Source organism: Diabrotica undecimpunctata, chromosome 3 (genome assembly GCF_040954645.1).
Source record: "Diabrotica undecimpunctata isolate CICGRU chromosome 3, icDiaUnde3, whole genome shotgun sequence".
NCBI lineage: Eukaryota > Metazoa > Arthropoda > Insecta > Coleoptera > Chrysomelidae > Diabrotica > Diabrotica undecimpunctata.
Genome location: NC_092805.1, coordinates 5,315,578 through 5,330,746, shown reverse-complemented (window position 1 = coordinate 5,330,746; position 15,169 = coordinate 5,315,578). Strand labels below are relative to the sequence as shown.

General features: G+C 34.2%; 2 protein-coding genes across 2 annotated transcripts; one reads left to right on the top strand and one right to left on the bottom strand.

Moving 5' to 3' along the window:
* Nucleotides 1-492: 492 nt before the first annotated feature.
* LOC140435440 (uncharacterized) lies at nucleotides 493-1,497 on the top strand. The gene has a single exon (XM_072524174.1). It carries the CDS (start codon nucleotides 493-495, stop codon nucleotides 1,495-1,497), a length of 1,005 nt encoding a protein of 334 aa, XP_072380275.1.
* A 2,122-nt stretch (nucleotides 1,498-3,619) lies between these two features.
* Nucleotides 3,620-12,664, bottom strand: LOC140436387 (uncharacterized). The gene is made up of 2 exons (XM_072525146.1): nucleotides 12,301-12,664; nucleotides 3,620-6,124 (listed from the first exon to the last, which is right to left on the bottom strand). Exons 1-2 carry the CDS (start codon nucleotides 12,518-12,520, stop codon nucleotides 4,722-4,724), a joined length of 1,623 nt encoding a protein of 540 aa, XP_072381247.1. The 5' UTR covers nucleotides 12,521-12,664; the 3' UTR covers nucleotides 3,620-4,721.
* Nucleotides 12,665-15,169: the final 2,505 nt, after the last annotated feature.

Sequence of the window (15,169 nt, the reverse complement as noted above, 5' to 3'; positions counted from 1 at the left end):
AATCATGTGATAAAAATCGCTTTTTTGTTTCAGATGAGGACTTACAGTAGAAAAACGGCGAGAGCTGATATTGATGAAAAAGTTGTAGAGCGTGCAATAAAGGATATCCTAAGAAAAAAAGGAAGCTTGAGAAATATTGCAGAGAAATATGAATTGAAAAAAAGTATGCTTCACAAAAGAGTCATTTTGGCTAAGAGGAACCTTCAAGATGCTAATATACCCTCTGGTGATGATTCAGGTAACGAAGATGAGTTAGAAATTGTTAGCTTGAATGTTTCTGGCGTCAATAAATTTCGAGGTCGCCAAATATTTTCTGATGAACAAGAACAACACATTGTCAATTATCTTAAGAAGGCGTCTCGATTACATTATGGCTTGACTTACAAGCAGGCTTGTACCCTAGCTTTTGAGTATGGTAGTGCTCTACAAATAGAAATTCCTTCGAATTAGACTAAAAATAAGATAGCAGGAAAGGACTGGATATATTCATTTATGAAACGACATGGAGATTTATCTCTTAGAAAACCTAAAAATACAAGCATAGCACGAGATGCAGCCTTTAACAAATCCAACGTGGATTTATTTTTTGATAATTACATTGGAGTTTTAGATAAATTTAAAGGAAGGCCAGAAAGGATAATAAATTTAGATGAGACAGGTATACCCACGGTCTTACCACCACCCAAACGTATAGCTGAAAAGGGAAAAAAACAAATAGGAGCTGTGGCCTCTCAAGAACGCGGTGAAAATGTTACAATGTGCGGAATTATAACAGCCACTGGACAAGCAATACCTCCAGTTTTCATATTCCCCAGGAAGAATATGAAAGACCGGTTCTTAGATGGTGCACCAATAGGGAGCATTGGTCTGGCTCATCAGTCTGGCTATATGACTGCGGAATTATTTTTAGAAGTACTAAAGCACATAAAAATGCACTTAAGTGCTTCTAAAGAAAACCCTCTACTGATATTAATGGATAATCATTCAAGTCATATAAGTTTGGAAGCTATAAACTTAGCTAGAGAATCTGGAATTACTCTTTTATCGTTTACGCCACATTGTAGCCACAAACTACAGCCGCTAGATGTTGCAGTATATGGTTCTTATAAAGCTGCATTACGGGTTGCAATGGGAGACTGGCTTCAAAATCATCCAGGCAGACCTATACAAATATATGATGTTGCTCAACTGTGTGGTATTGCTTTTCCTGTGGCATTTACAATGAAGAATATAACATCTGGATTCAGATCTGCTGGTTTATGGCCAATAAATCGTCTTGTATTCACCGATGAGGATTATGAAGCTGCCGAAACAACAGATAGGAATCAAGAACCACCAACAGCAATGAACCCAAGAAATCCTGAAGATCCTGAGCGAATATTAGAAGTTGCTTCAATCTCCACAAGACTGCTACCTGTAGCTCCCATTACGCTTTCACCATCAGTAGCAACTACATCAACAGCTGTAATTACTCCTGAGAGCTGCCGCCCTTTCTAAAAGCAGATCGCTCATCAAACTCCAAAGCAAGAAAAAATAAAAAGTCGACTATTTACACGAGCACACCAGTGAAAGATCAGTTGGAAGCTGAAAAAGAGGCTAAAGATTTGAAGGAAAGACGTGCGCAAGAAAGAGCTGAAATGCGAGAAAAGAATAGAGTGAAGAAATCTCTTTCCTATGAACCAAAAAGGAGTAGGAAAGAATCTTCCTCTTCCAATTCTTCTACAGAAGTAATACTTGAATCAGAGGATGAAGGCTGGATGGAAGATGATGGTCAGGACAACGATATTTTTATGGACAAACAAATGGAGAAAAGTGATTTCGTACTTGTAAAATTTATGGGTAAAAAATCGGTAACACACTATGTTGGCCAAATCGTAGATATTCGAGATGTGGAGGTACAAATTAATTTTTTAAGGAAAAAAGTGAATAATTTCGTATTTCCCGAAGTTGAAGATGTCTCAGTTGTCGACAAGAACGATATTGTCGGAATTTTGGAGCACCCAGTAGACACTGGCACGAAAAGGCAAGGAAGATTATTTTCATTTAATATTAATTTCAGTTCTTATAATGTATCGTAGTTTCTTTTTGTTAACATAAAGTTTTCAGTATTCCTGTATATGTTTTACTATGCGTCCACTATAACCCCATACTCTGTCCACTTTAACCCCACCACGGGGTCATTGTGGACAAATTATTGATTCCGATTTGAATCAAAATATTTGTTCTATTAAGAAAGATACAAATAAAATATTCACATCGAAAGTTGAGTTGATGTTTACAGTAAATATGTGAGGTAAGTTCAGCAATAAGAATCTTATACATATTTTTTAATTTGCTAATAAGTAAAAATGGACCACAGTAACCCCCTTCTCCCCCAATATAAAATAGAAATGGATTGAAAGTAAAAGTTACTGAAGCTTGGGACACAATTTCTCAATAGTACGCTAGAAAGTTGATCGAATCAATGCTTAGACGACTGTAGGCTATAATTGATAATGATGGAAGACCTACAAATTATAAGCAACCGTTTTTTAATGCGTAGTTGGTTTTCTTTGTTAATTTTCTTGTTTGAAAGTTTTCATATTTTAACTGTGACATCAAAATCGTACATAAAATAATTACATATTTATTGTTATTTAAGTCTGGTATATTGGAAACCCAAAAAATAGCTTATACTATTTTAAAAGACTTGTAATTTAATTTCAATATGTAATTTTTTTCTAATAAATATTTATCCATTAAAATAAGCTAGTTTTATTAAGTAGCTACTGCATCATTTAAGCTGTGAGTCACTGTATGTTTGATCTATTTTAAAGTCAATACTTCCTATCGCTCGGTATGATTTTTTTGCACGGGCCCGAAATCATATTTAGCGTGACTCGAAAAATCGAGACGCGTACAGTAATATACTTATAAAAATATCGTGACATTTAACAAGCGTCATATTATATTAGTTTTCTATGACAGCTCGAGAACGACTGCAGAAACCTTTCATGCAGCAGTTTCCAAAGCTACAATTACCATTTGGATCACCAACCTTCGAAATTATACGGCGTAATAGCCGTAATAGCGCTGCACCGTTAAAAGTTCTTTTTGGCTTACTGGGCAGCATTCCCTTACCCAGCTAAGGCTTTTTTTTTTCGCGAGGGCACCGTTCGGGGCTACTTCCGCGTAGCTATTCATCCCCTGGTAACGGTGCCTCACGAACTGAGATTGCGAATTTTTTATTAAAGTTAACTCATCTTGATTTGCGACGGTTTTTTGTGGTAATAGAGACAGCAATGCTCGTAGGCCACCTGTTATTCCTTAGTGCAGCTGCTAAGAGTATAGGGGTAATGTGGCAGCTGCTTACCCTACACTGTGTGGTGGTGAAAGGGAGGAAAGGTTTTTGATTGTACTTGGAGTTCAGGTATGGAAATTGGCAGTGGGGATCTTCAAATTTTCCACAGGGATTGGTACATCAGATGATGAGTTTTTTGAGGAATTTTTCAATTGACAGCAGTGTTATGAACAGTTTTTTAATTTAATGCTTGAATTCGTTTTTATCAAAACATCTATTTTATGTTATATATTCTTTCAGTTAATTTAACAAAAAAAATCAACTCTTTGAAAAGCAAATGCTCCCTCCTGAGCTTTTATATATTTTAAACTGACATTAGTTATAATTCCTTGTATAATTAAAACTCGAAAAACTATTATTTATTTTCAACTAAAATCAATTTACAATAGTTTATACGTGTATCTATCATTATTTGATATTATATGATTTTACACTCCGCTTCCAAGACTAAAAGTTCCAAAGTTCATCTGTCACAAACCACTGAATAGAAAAATAAATTTTGATTTATACTATATCAATATCCAAATTTCTTCTTCTCTAAATACCGTCTGTAATGGAGGTTTACGATGACTTAATTAGATCAAATTTTGAGTGATGAAAAACTGTGTCATTTTTAGAAATGTGTTTCTGGCCAGTTCTATTCTACATTTCACTTTTTGTTCTGAGCCCAAGGTCTCATTTATGCAGCATCCTAGATCAATTATTTTGTCATTTAATAAAATATGTGTATGTTTGTAGTATTCCTTTTCCATATCTCAAAAAAAGTTTTTTTCAAAACGAAACAAGTGTGAAATAACACAATTCAAATATATAAATTCAATTAACTTGAGTTTTTTCATGATGTCACGTTGGCGGTAGAGTCAATAGTCAAACGTAGAGCCAAACAGTTAAATGTAGAGTGAAGCAACCACCGATGATGGCAGTAAGAGAAAAAGAAATGTAGATAAAGACGAAATGGAATCTTTTCCAAGAAATAAAAAAGATGCCTGCAATACCAGTAAAAATAAGAAGTAAGGATCAGTCAGACAGGTTACTAGCAATGGTAAAAGATATAAATTAAGTAAATTGGAAGCTAGAAGAATTAAGAAATTAGCAAAAAGAATTTAAGGTTTGCGTCCATGTAAGTTGTTTCAAATTATAGACTGCAACAAATTATTTAAAAGAAATTTCTCCAGTATTTAATCTTATACGAAGATTCATATTAAATGGGAAGAAAACTGCTTAAAACAAATGTTACATTTATTTTTTCTTCACTGCATTTTCAAAATGTTTGCCAGAAAACGGCCTAAAACAAATTTTACAGTTTTTCTCCAGTATGCACTATCAAATGTGTTTTCAAATGAACTGCTTGACTAAACTGCTTAAAACAAATTTCACACTTTTAAGATTTTTCTCCAGTGTGCGATCTTATATGTTGTTTCAAATTACCTGCTTGATTAAATTGCTTAGAACAAATTTCACACTTGTATGGTTTTTCGTCAGTGTGCAATCTCATATGTGTTTTCAAATTATCTACTCTAGTAAACTGCTTAAAACAAATTTCACACTTGTATGGTTTTTCGCCAGTGTGCAATCTCATATGTGTTTTCAATTTATCTGCTTGACTTAACTGCTTAAAACAAATTTCACACTTGTAAGGTTTTTCACCAGTGTGCAATCTCATATGTCTTTTCAAACTAGCTGTATCACTAAACTGCTTAAAACAAATTTCACACTTGTATGGTTTTTTGCCAGTGTGCAATCTCATATGTGTTTTCAAATGATCTGCTTGACTAAACTGCTTAAAACAAATTTCACACTTATATGGTTTTTCACCAGTGTGCAATCTCAAATGTCTTTTCAAAGTACATGTTTGACTAAACTGCTTAAAACAAATTTCACACTTGTAAGGATTTTCACTAGTGTGCTCTCTCAAATGTGTTTTCAACTGATCTACTCTAGTAAACTGCTTAAAACAAATTTCACACTTGTATGGTTTTTCGCCAGTGTGCAATCTCAAATGTCTTTTCAAACTAGCTGTATCACTAAACTGCTTAAAACAAATTTCACACTTGTATGGTTTTTCACCACTGTGCGATCTTATATGTTGTTTCAAATTACCTGCTTGATTAAATTGCTTAGAACAAATTTCACACTTGTATGGTTTTTCGTCAGTGTGCAATCTCATATGTGTTTTCAAATGATCTACTCTAGTAAACTGCTTAAAACAAATTTCACACTTGTAAGGATTTTCACTAGTGTGCTCTCTCAAATGTGTTTTCAACTGATCTGCTCTAGTAAACTGCTTAAAACAAATTTCACACTTGTATGGTTTTTCGCCAGTGTGCAATCTCAAATGTCTTTTCAAACTAGCTGTATCACTAAACTGCTTAAAACAAATTTCACACTTGTATGGTTTTTCACCACTGTGCAATCTCAAATGTCTTTTCAAAGTACCTGCTTGACTAAACTGCTTAAAACAAATTTCACACTTGTAAGGTTTTTCACCAGTGTGCAATCTCAAATGTCCTTTCAAATGATCTGCTTTACTAAACTGCTTAAAACAAATTTCACACTTGTACGGTTTTTCCCCAGTGTGTATGCTCAAATGTGTTTTCAAAAAACATTCATAGGAAAACTGTTTAAAACAAATTTCGCACTTGTAAGATCTTTGTCCAGTTGCAACTTTCATATTTTTATTTAATGTTTTTCCTTCAGAGAGTTGACTCATATAATTTCCTTCGTAAAATGAATCTTCAGTTAGTCTCTCCATAATTTCCATTTTCTGATCTTCTTGGATGTAACCTAAAATATAAACCAGCTATAATATAAATATTTGAGTATTATAAGTAAAAATGAGTTCAATAAGCAAATTAAAGCATAATAAAATTGAAGACAGTTGAAATAGTATGAAATGTTTTAGAAACCTGTGTTAATATGTGTAATAGTCAGCCCTATTGTCTTTTACCAGAAGGACTGTGAGAATACATAGAATTCATTCCAGTAAGGGCCCATAAAGGTATTCATATTTGACATATAGTAGGCAGATGGTGGGGGAAATTTTTTTTTCCAAGATTTATTAATTCTTTGGCACTTTTAACTGACATTATATTACTGACAAAACCACATTATATAAAATACAGTTCTGACTGGTACTTTCAGTACCTCAAAAAATGTATCAATAGATATGAAATACATCTTCTTTTATTTACTACATTAAAAACCATGGTTTAATTTGTACCAGTGTTTTGGTCTGACTGTGTATAGATGTGGACCATTTCTCACTTTACACTTAAATTGTTCTTTAATTAATCCAACATTTTGCAAATATTTGATTAATTCCGCATCGAAAATAAAGTTCTGATGGGTAAAAAATGCACAGATAAATTAAACCCGGAGTGTGCAGTGAAAAAATGTACAGATACATATAGGATACATCTTCTTACATTTACTGCACCAAAAACCATGATTTTAATTTCAAATTTTAAAACAATTTCGAATTTTCTATTATATTGTTCATTAATTAATTAAACCTTTTGCAAATATTACAAATATTCTGTATCATATTTGTGTAATAATTGTTATATCAATAATAGAAAACACTGCCATTTTGTCAGACTTAAAATGCAAAACATAAACTATTACTAAACTTTTTTAAACTGTCAAAAAACTTGTTTCACATTGTGAAAAAGCTGATTTACATCATTTAAAATGTTTTGAAACAGAGAAACCTGCTACAAAAATTGGCAACCTGGCAAGTGGCAAAACACTGTCATCTTCAATTTCTTCAACGCAAATGTCACCTTAACCCTTAACTGGAGACGTGCCGTCTAACAGATTACAGCATAAAGAATTTTTAACACCCTGTACAAATAACTCCAGTTAACAGTTAACTTTAACAAGTTAACAACTGTTCTAGCCACAATTAATAAGAAGAAAGAAATTTGGATCTTAGGTGATCTTAATGCAAGAACCGGAAAGAGCTCCAACAGTGAAATAATAGGGAGATATGGAGAAGACATTCTGAACGACAATGGTCAAAGATTAATAGATTTTTGCGAGGCACATTCTTTGAAAATATTAAATGGTTTCTTCCCCCATAAGAATATACATAAATTTACATGGACGCAGCCTACCAGGAATTTAAAATCAATAATTGACTATTTCATTCATCGTAAAGATTCTAAACTAAAAACGAAGGACGTGAAGGTGTTTAGAGGGCCAGAATGTGGAAGTGACCACCATATGATTATTGCAAAAGTAATGGTGACATTTAAGAGAGAACAATCAAGTCACAAAAATGATGAAGTAACAGACATAGGAACAACCATAGAAAACATAAAATATAATCTGGAAAGCTTTAAACAAGATTCGACAAAGTTCTTATATAAAATTAGAATAGCTCAGAAAATAAAAAATATAGAAACAAAGGACTTAGACCCTGAAAGTCTGTATGAGGTAATTAAAAAATATATTCATGAAGCGGCAAATGAAGCACTGGGAAAAGTTGAAAATCGGAAAAAAGAAAAACCTGAATGGTTGTCAACGGAACTAGAAGAGAAAGTTCTCAAGAAAAAACAAGCATATCACATATGGCTTCAATCCAAAGATCTTCAAGACAGAGAAATATAAGCTAAATGGAATAGAGAAGTTAAAAAAGACGTGGATAAGGCGAAAAATATAAACTGGGAGGCTAAGTGTGATGAACTGGACAGATTTATGGGTGGAACAAAAGTGGCGCAAGCTTGAAAAACATTAAAACAGTTTAGGAAAAATGAAGACAACATTTCTCTCATAAAGTTAAATGAATAGGAAGAATATTATACGAAACTGCTGAAAGAGGATCGAGTAGAGTACAGATGGGAAAAGATAAGGGAATTAATAGACAACAGAGACGAAAGACAGGAAATCCCTATATGTAATAACATTATCTGAATTGACGGAAACCTTAAAAGAGGTTAAAAACGGAAAAGCCGCAGGGCCTGGAGACATTCCCATAGAGCTGGTTAAATATGAGCCGACTGCACTTTTAGAATTAATAGTAGACCTTTTCAATAAATGTATGTGTGGAGACCAGGAAATTTCTAAAGATTGGAATAAATCTTATATAAGCTCCATATATAAGAGAGGGAATAAAAGAAACTGTTCCAATTATAGAGGTATTAGTGTGACGAGCTCTGTGGGCCGGTTGTACGGCAGAAAAAAAAAGAAGAGGGTTGAAAGGCAGATACAAGATATTGAAGAACAAAGCGGCTTTCGTACCGGGAGATCCTGCCTTGATAATATATTTATCCTACGACAAATAATTGAAAAGCGTGTCGAAAGAAGTAGAGAGACCCATTTGGTATTTATAGACCTTGAGAAAGCATATGATAGTGTCCCGTTAAAGAAAATGTTTGAGGTCCTCAAAAGGTCCGGATTGGATTCGACGTATATCCGAGCGATATATAAATTGTACGAAAATGCAGTTAGTTGTGTAAAAATTGGAACCAGAACCTCAAATGAATTTAAAGTCACTAAAGGCCTAAAGCAAGGATGCTGTTTGTCACCGACACTCTTTAAAATATACGTCCAAGAAGCATTGAGGAATTGGAGAAATAAATGTAGATTTATGGGCATCGAAGTGGGACAAGAAACTCTGTATACATTGTTGTTTGCAGATGATCAGGTGGTGGTTGTAACCGATGAGGAAGATATAAATTATATGAATCGAAAATTATTTGAGGAATATACCAAATGGGGGCTTACTGTAAACATAAGCAAAACAGAATATTTAAAAATTGGAGGAAATACCACAGATCTGAGGCTTGAAAACGCAGTCATAAAAGGCTACAACCAGTATAAATATCTAGGAAGCATCATATCAGCAGATGGCAGAGTTAAGATAGATGTACAAAACCGAATAACCCAAGGGAAAAAATGCATCCGAATACTGAATTCATTACTGTGGTCTAATAAAATAAAGATGCATACCAAACTTCGCGTATACAGAGCAATTGTAGAACCAATTACCACATATGGTGCCGAATGTTGGACGATGACAAAGAATGAACGAGATAAAGTAGACGTTGTGGAAATGGATTATCTTAGAAGTTCATGTCGAGTATCGAGAATGGAAAGAGTCAGGAATGAGGAAATACGAAACCGTACAGGAATTAGGGATACTCTTTCAGATAGAATACAATGAATTCAATTACAATGGTATGGTCACGTGATGAGAATGGAGGAGGAGCGGTGGCCAAAGAAAGCCTTAATGTATGTTCCGCCAGAAAGAAGGAAAAGGGGAAGACCACCAAATTCCTGGAGAATAGAAATTACAAAAACAATGCAATCTAGAGGCTTAGAAGAGAGAGATTGGAGAGATAGGAAAAGATGGAGGCTGAAATGCGGGAAGCGGCAATCGCCGTAGGACCCCCGTTATATGATGATGATGATGACAAATAACTCCGCCCATCGGCACATCACTTCATCTATTCTTTATATTATTCGTTGACTATTAGTGACCCGACTTAGGTAAAGAAAAACGCATATTTGGAAAAGTTATAACCGAAAATCAATTTTAGTTAGTCTGTTAGACGGCACGTCTCGGTTCAGGTTACATTTTGTTTCATTGAAAACGTCGATTATTTGTTACAATCATGGCCGGTCCATAAAAAAAAATCGGTTTTACTCATGCTGATTTTGAAAATACAGCTTTGAAGTGGTTCGACGAATTAGATAGTGATGTTGATCAAGTACAAGATGATGTTTATTTGGAATCTGATAGCCAGACGGATTCAGACATTTCTACGGAGTGATGAAGAAAATATTTCGGAAGAAAATATAGTTGAGACTAATAATCAAACATATTTCTACGGAAAAAAAACGATTCAGGTGCTGTAAATCTGAAGTTTGACCAGTATCTCGTACAAGGAAACATAATTTAGTAACAAAAATTCCCGTCCTAAAAACAAAAGCACGAAGTCTTGAAGAGGAAGCTGATCCTCTAAAGGTATGGCAGTTATTACTTGATGAAAATATATTATGTGTTATTCAGTGGACCAATCATAAATTGAATTTAATGAAAATAAAGTATAATGAGCCAAATAAACATGACCTCAAGGATATTGACATAATGGAGATGAAAGCTTTCATAGGACTCATTGTATATTCTGCGGTATTCAAATCGAAGGATGAGAATATAAAAACGCTTTTTGCAACACATGGAGTTGACAGGGAAATTTTTAGAACTGTCATGAATCAAAAGCGTTTTGCAGTCATTTTATCAGCTCTTCGTTTTGATAATCCAGATTATTGAAAAGAAAGAAAAAAAACATGATCCAGTAGCAGCAGTTTCTTATATATTCAATTCTTTTATTGAAAATTGTCAAAACGCATATGGTCTAGGTCAATTGGCAACTCTTGATGAAATGCTTGCCAGTTTTAGGGGAAGGTGCTGTTTTAAAATGTGTATGCCTAATAAGCCATGTAAGTATGGCATCAAAATAATGGCTTTGTATACTGTGGCAAAGACTCGGACGGCTTAAGTCTTTTACCCGAAAAAAAAAATATTCAAAACCAACACAAGCAGTATTGCGGTTAACTAAACCTTTAATTGGCAGCAACAGAAACATAACTGCGGACAACCGGTTTTCGTCATTAGAGCAAATAGATGTTTTACAGAAAAATAATCTTATGTATGTAGGAACTTTGAAAAAGAACAAACGTGAAATACCTCCGTCATTTTTGGTCAATAAAACCAGAGAACCTGGTTCTAGTGTTTATGGATTTAGAGAAGAGTGTACAATGGTATCTTATTTGGTCAGAAAAAACAAAGCTACAATTTTAATATCATCAATGCATGATAGAACTTGTAATGATTCTTCAATAGAAAAACCAGAAATAATTCCATATTATAATGCCAAGAAAGGAGGTGTAGACTGCATGGACGAAAAATGTGCTAAAAGTTCATGTAGTCGAAGAACTTGCAGATGAACTCTTGCTGTTTTTTTTTTTCGAATAATAGATATTGCTATTGTAAATGCATACATACTGCACCAAAGTTACAAAAACAATTCTAAAATTCAAGAAAAATCTGCTTTTGCTAAAATATTAGCAAAACAATTAGTATAAGATCATATGAAGCGAAGAATGGGTAATTTTCGTGTACCGCGGCTAATTCATACTAGTATAGAGAGTATTTTTGTAATTCCTGAGAATAACTAAGTAGATAATAACGAGCCATTAGTACTAGAGAAGCGAAAAATATGTTATTTGTGCCCTCGCAAGAAGAAACATATGACAAAATACCTTTGTGGCCGATGTAGAAAACCTGTGTGTCTTTAGTGTACGAAACCAATTTGTACCAATTGTATGTAACTTTTACAGTTGCTGGATATTTTGTTCAACATCAAAATAATTTCGAGAGTTAATTTTTATGTAATCCAGTATGTGTTAGTGCCTTTCATATAAAAAAACTTACTTGATGTATATTTATTTTTTCACTGTAATGAAAAGTAAAAAATGTGACTGTCACGAACTGTAAATGATTAGCTGTTAGAAAGTCGTACTTATTTTTTAATTCTCTGACAATATTTTGAGTTTCTTTACTGTGTTCAATTGCAAATAGAAACAGCTTTTAGAGTACTATTAAATATATTAAAAAAGTTTGTAAGTTTAGTTCTTATCCCCTCTCCTACATTGTAGTCTGTCAGGCGGCATGTCTCTCTGTGTGTATTAAAATAGGGTCTCTCCAGTTAAGGGTTAAAAACAACAAAATTTTAATGAGCAAAATTTATGATTTTGTGTATATCAACCACTATTCTGTTATAATCCATTATTCTAATAAAAATTGGTAAATAGACCTATTATAGAAATATAATTCTAGTAGTAATATATGTTTGTTTTATAAAAATATTTCTCAAATTAGAATGGCTAATAAAGGGGCCAAAGTTGGCTAGGCTTGGGAAAGTTATTCCCATTAAAATATTCCCATTACTAACCTTTTTCAGTTTTTTGGTTTTCTTCAAATGAGTTAAGTTTATAACCATGTTGTTCTATTTCAGTATCTATGGGACATTTATTTAAGTTTAAATAATCATATGTGTAATGTGTACTTTGAATATTGGATTCTTCCTGAATTTCAAATTTAAAGCCATCCAATTCTTTATACTCTATTTCTATTTTACACGTTTCCTCGCTAATTTTTTGTTTTCCTTCCATTTTATTACACTTGATTTTAACCTATTAATTTTTAAATTTTTTATTGCTTGGATTTGAATTACATGTGTTTCAGTAAACACATGACACATAGATAAGAAGAAGGTTAGGTGTTCGGTGGTTAGGTGTAAACAAACACCAGAGATATGTAATGCAGACTTTACATTTACGAGTACTCGGATCCGAGTAGCTCGGATTTGAATTACGGTTACGAGCACAGACCACTAATAACGTTACGAGTAGAACTGCGATCGTTCACATTAAATCCGAGCGATCAGAGTTGTTTCAAAGAGAATTTAAAAATGGCGCCATCAAGAAAGAAACGAGCTGCTGTTGCATTAGTGGTATTAAACATTTTAAAGGAGAAAAATAAATGTGGTAAGTGGTATTGGTCATGATATCCGCAATAGTCTCGTACGCCTTATTTCTTTTGATAATGTCCCGATGCTCGTTCAGATTCACATTCCATAAACATTCAAAAGAACGGTAAAGATCGATAAATTGATCCATTTGATCTGCAGAAAATATTAGTTCCGCCATTTTTAATTTGGAATTTCCACCACTTTGGCCACAGTATATTGCTTAAAAAGAATTCTTTTTAAGCAATATACTGTGCTTTGGCGCTCGCTCGTACTGCTACTCGGTTTGCGTTCAACTTCAATCCGAGCTCGGATCCGAGTGACAAGAGGCTCCGAGTAGACGTTTATACTTCCGAGTTGCACTCCGAGTAGAGTAACTCGGATCCGAGTACTCGTAAATGTAAAGCGGACTTAACACTCTCTTATATATCTCTGACAAACACCAACATTTCGGACAACGCCACAAACCATACATGGTCTGTGGACAACGCAACAACTTTCGGTCTCTCAAACCCATTTAAGGCTATCTTCATAGGGCGGTACCAATGAGATATTTTACACGTTATTGGGCGGGACCAAATGTGAAAAATGTGAAAAATGTCCAATTTAGAACCAACACGATACATGATATCCAGAGAACAGACGAACACTGTGTTCGTCCACGGTTCGTAGACTTATTATGGTTGCCTCTTCCGCCTAACCAATGAACATTAAGCCCGAAACTGTACCCTCATGACGTAATTTTTCCCCTTCAACCAATCAACACTGCAATCGACCTGCCCTCTACCATAGTATAAAAAAGAAAATAAAAATCGGTTGCCTGTAAAGTCGGTTTTACGGGCGAAGATTTTACGTGACAACGTCTTTTTCTCGGTAGAATATTTATTGATATGAATATTATTAAATTGCACAATAGGAACAAGGAATTGAATGAAAATAAGAATTGCACAAATTTTAACTATAGAAATATATTTTGTTTACTAAAACATTGTACATGTAAACTTAAACTTAACTAATTTCTATTTGAGTGATTTTGTTGAGGATAGGACGATGATAGGAGAAATATGAAATCATGTTTGAGTGGGAGAGAGACGCAAGGCATTCGCCGGTCCGGCAGGCCTCTCTCTCGTTCGGTGACTCATCGTAACAGACGTGAGCGGGCGTTACACTTTTTCATGAGTGACTCCGAGCCACAATCTAATTTAAGACATTGTCACGTCAAAATGATTTGTGGGTAAACTGTGACGAACCGTGGATGAGAATCACATTTGGTGTCATATACCAGCATTTATAAACTTTCGGTTGGCGTTGGCGTTAAAGATCATTTCTAACCTTACATTTTTTATTTGGTATTATTAATTTTTGCTTGAAAATTAATACAATGAAAATGCTCGGGCCTTTGTTTGTTTGTAAATGCAGTATTTGAAAAATTACTGCAAATGGTAAAACCAAAAATAAATGTAAACTATCGCTCTGACGGAATTTGTAATATATAGGGAACATAAATTAAATTATCTAAACTATTTCACTTTATAAACAAGTGGAAATACAAACATAAACACATAATTTAGTTTGATTTGTCTGACAAACCTTGTCACTTTTTCGGTATTACCAAAGAATATAGACGCTTAAGCGTCTATATTCTTTGGTATTACCTGCGATGACAAAGATACAGTTTTTTATGTTCTGTGATCGTGACTACAATCACAGACGGGTTGGTGTATTCTGTGCTACAACGGCCAACGGCAAAAGATAAAGTTGGTTCATCTTGAACGGAACCGAACGCCAACGCCGAACGATGTTTATAAATAGACAAACGAGTTTCCCATTTGACCATGTTTTAACGCGAACGTCAGCGCCAACGTAAATTTTATAAATCAGCCTTTATGTTCATGTTGCTAATCTGATTGTGTGCTTATTTTTCCTTTTCTTTGCGTGGTTCGTCATTTTAGGTTCCGAGGCTTTCTTTTACAATGGGTAGGATGCTAACCTGGCCCATTAACCCTCTTGTTTTATTCGGGCTTGGGCATGAACGCGGCTTCTGAGCTACTCAATTCACCCAGTCATCGCGCTCATAACCCCCAGCCAGGCAATTTTCATTTCATGTAACTATATTAAGGGCTCTTGTCCAATGTTTAATTTTAGATGTGAGAGCAGGAAATAATTGACGATATGGCAACACTGACGTACGTTAAGCTTACATTGACTGTCAATGCAGGAAACCGATTTGCCTTCTACTTGTTTGAATACACTAGCAAAATTGTACTTTTAGTTTACAGTTTCTAATTGTTTC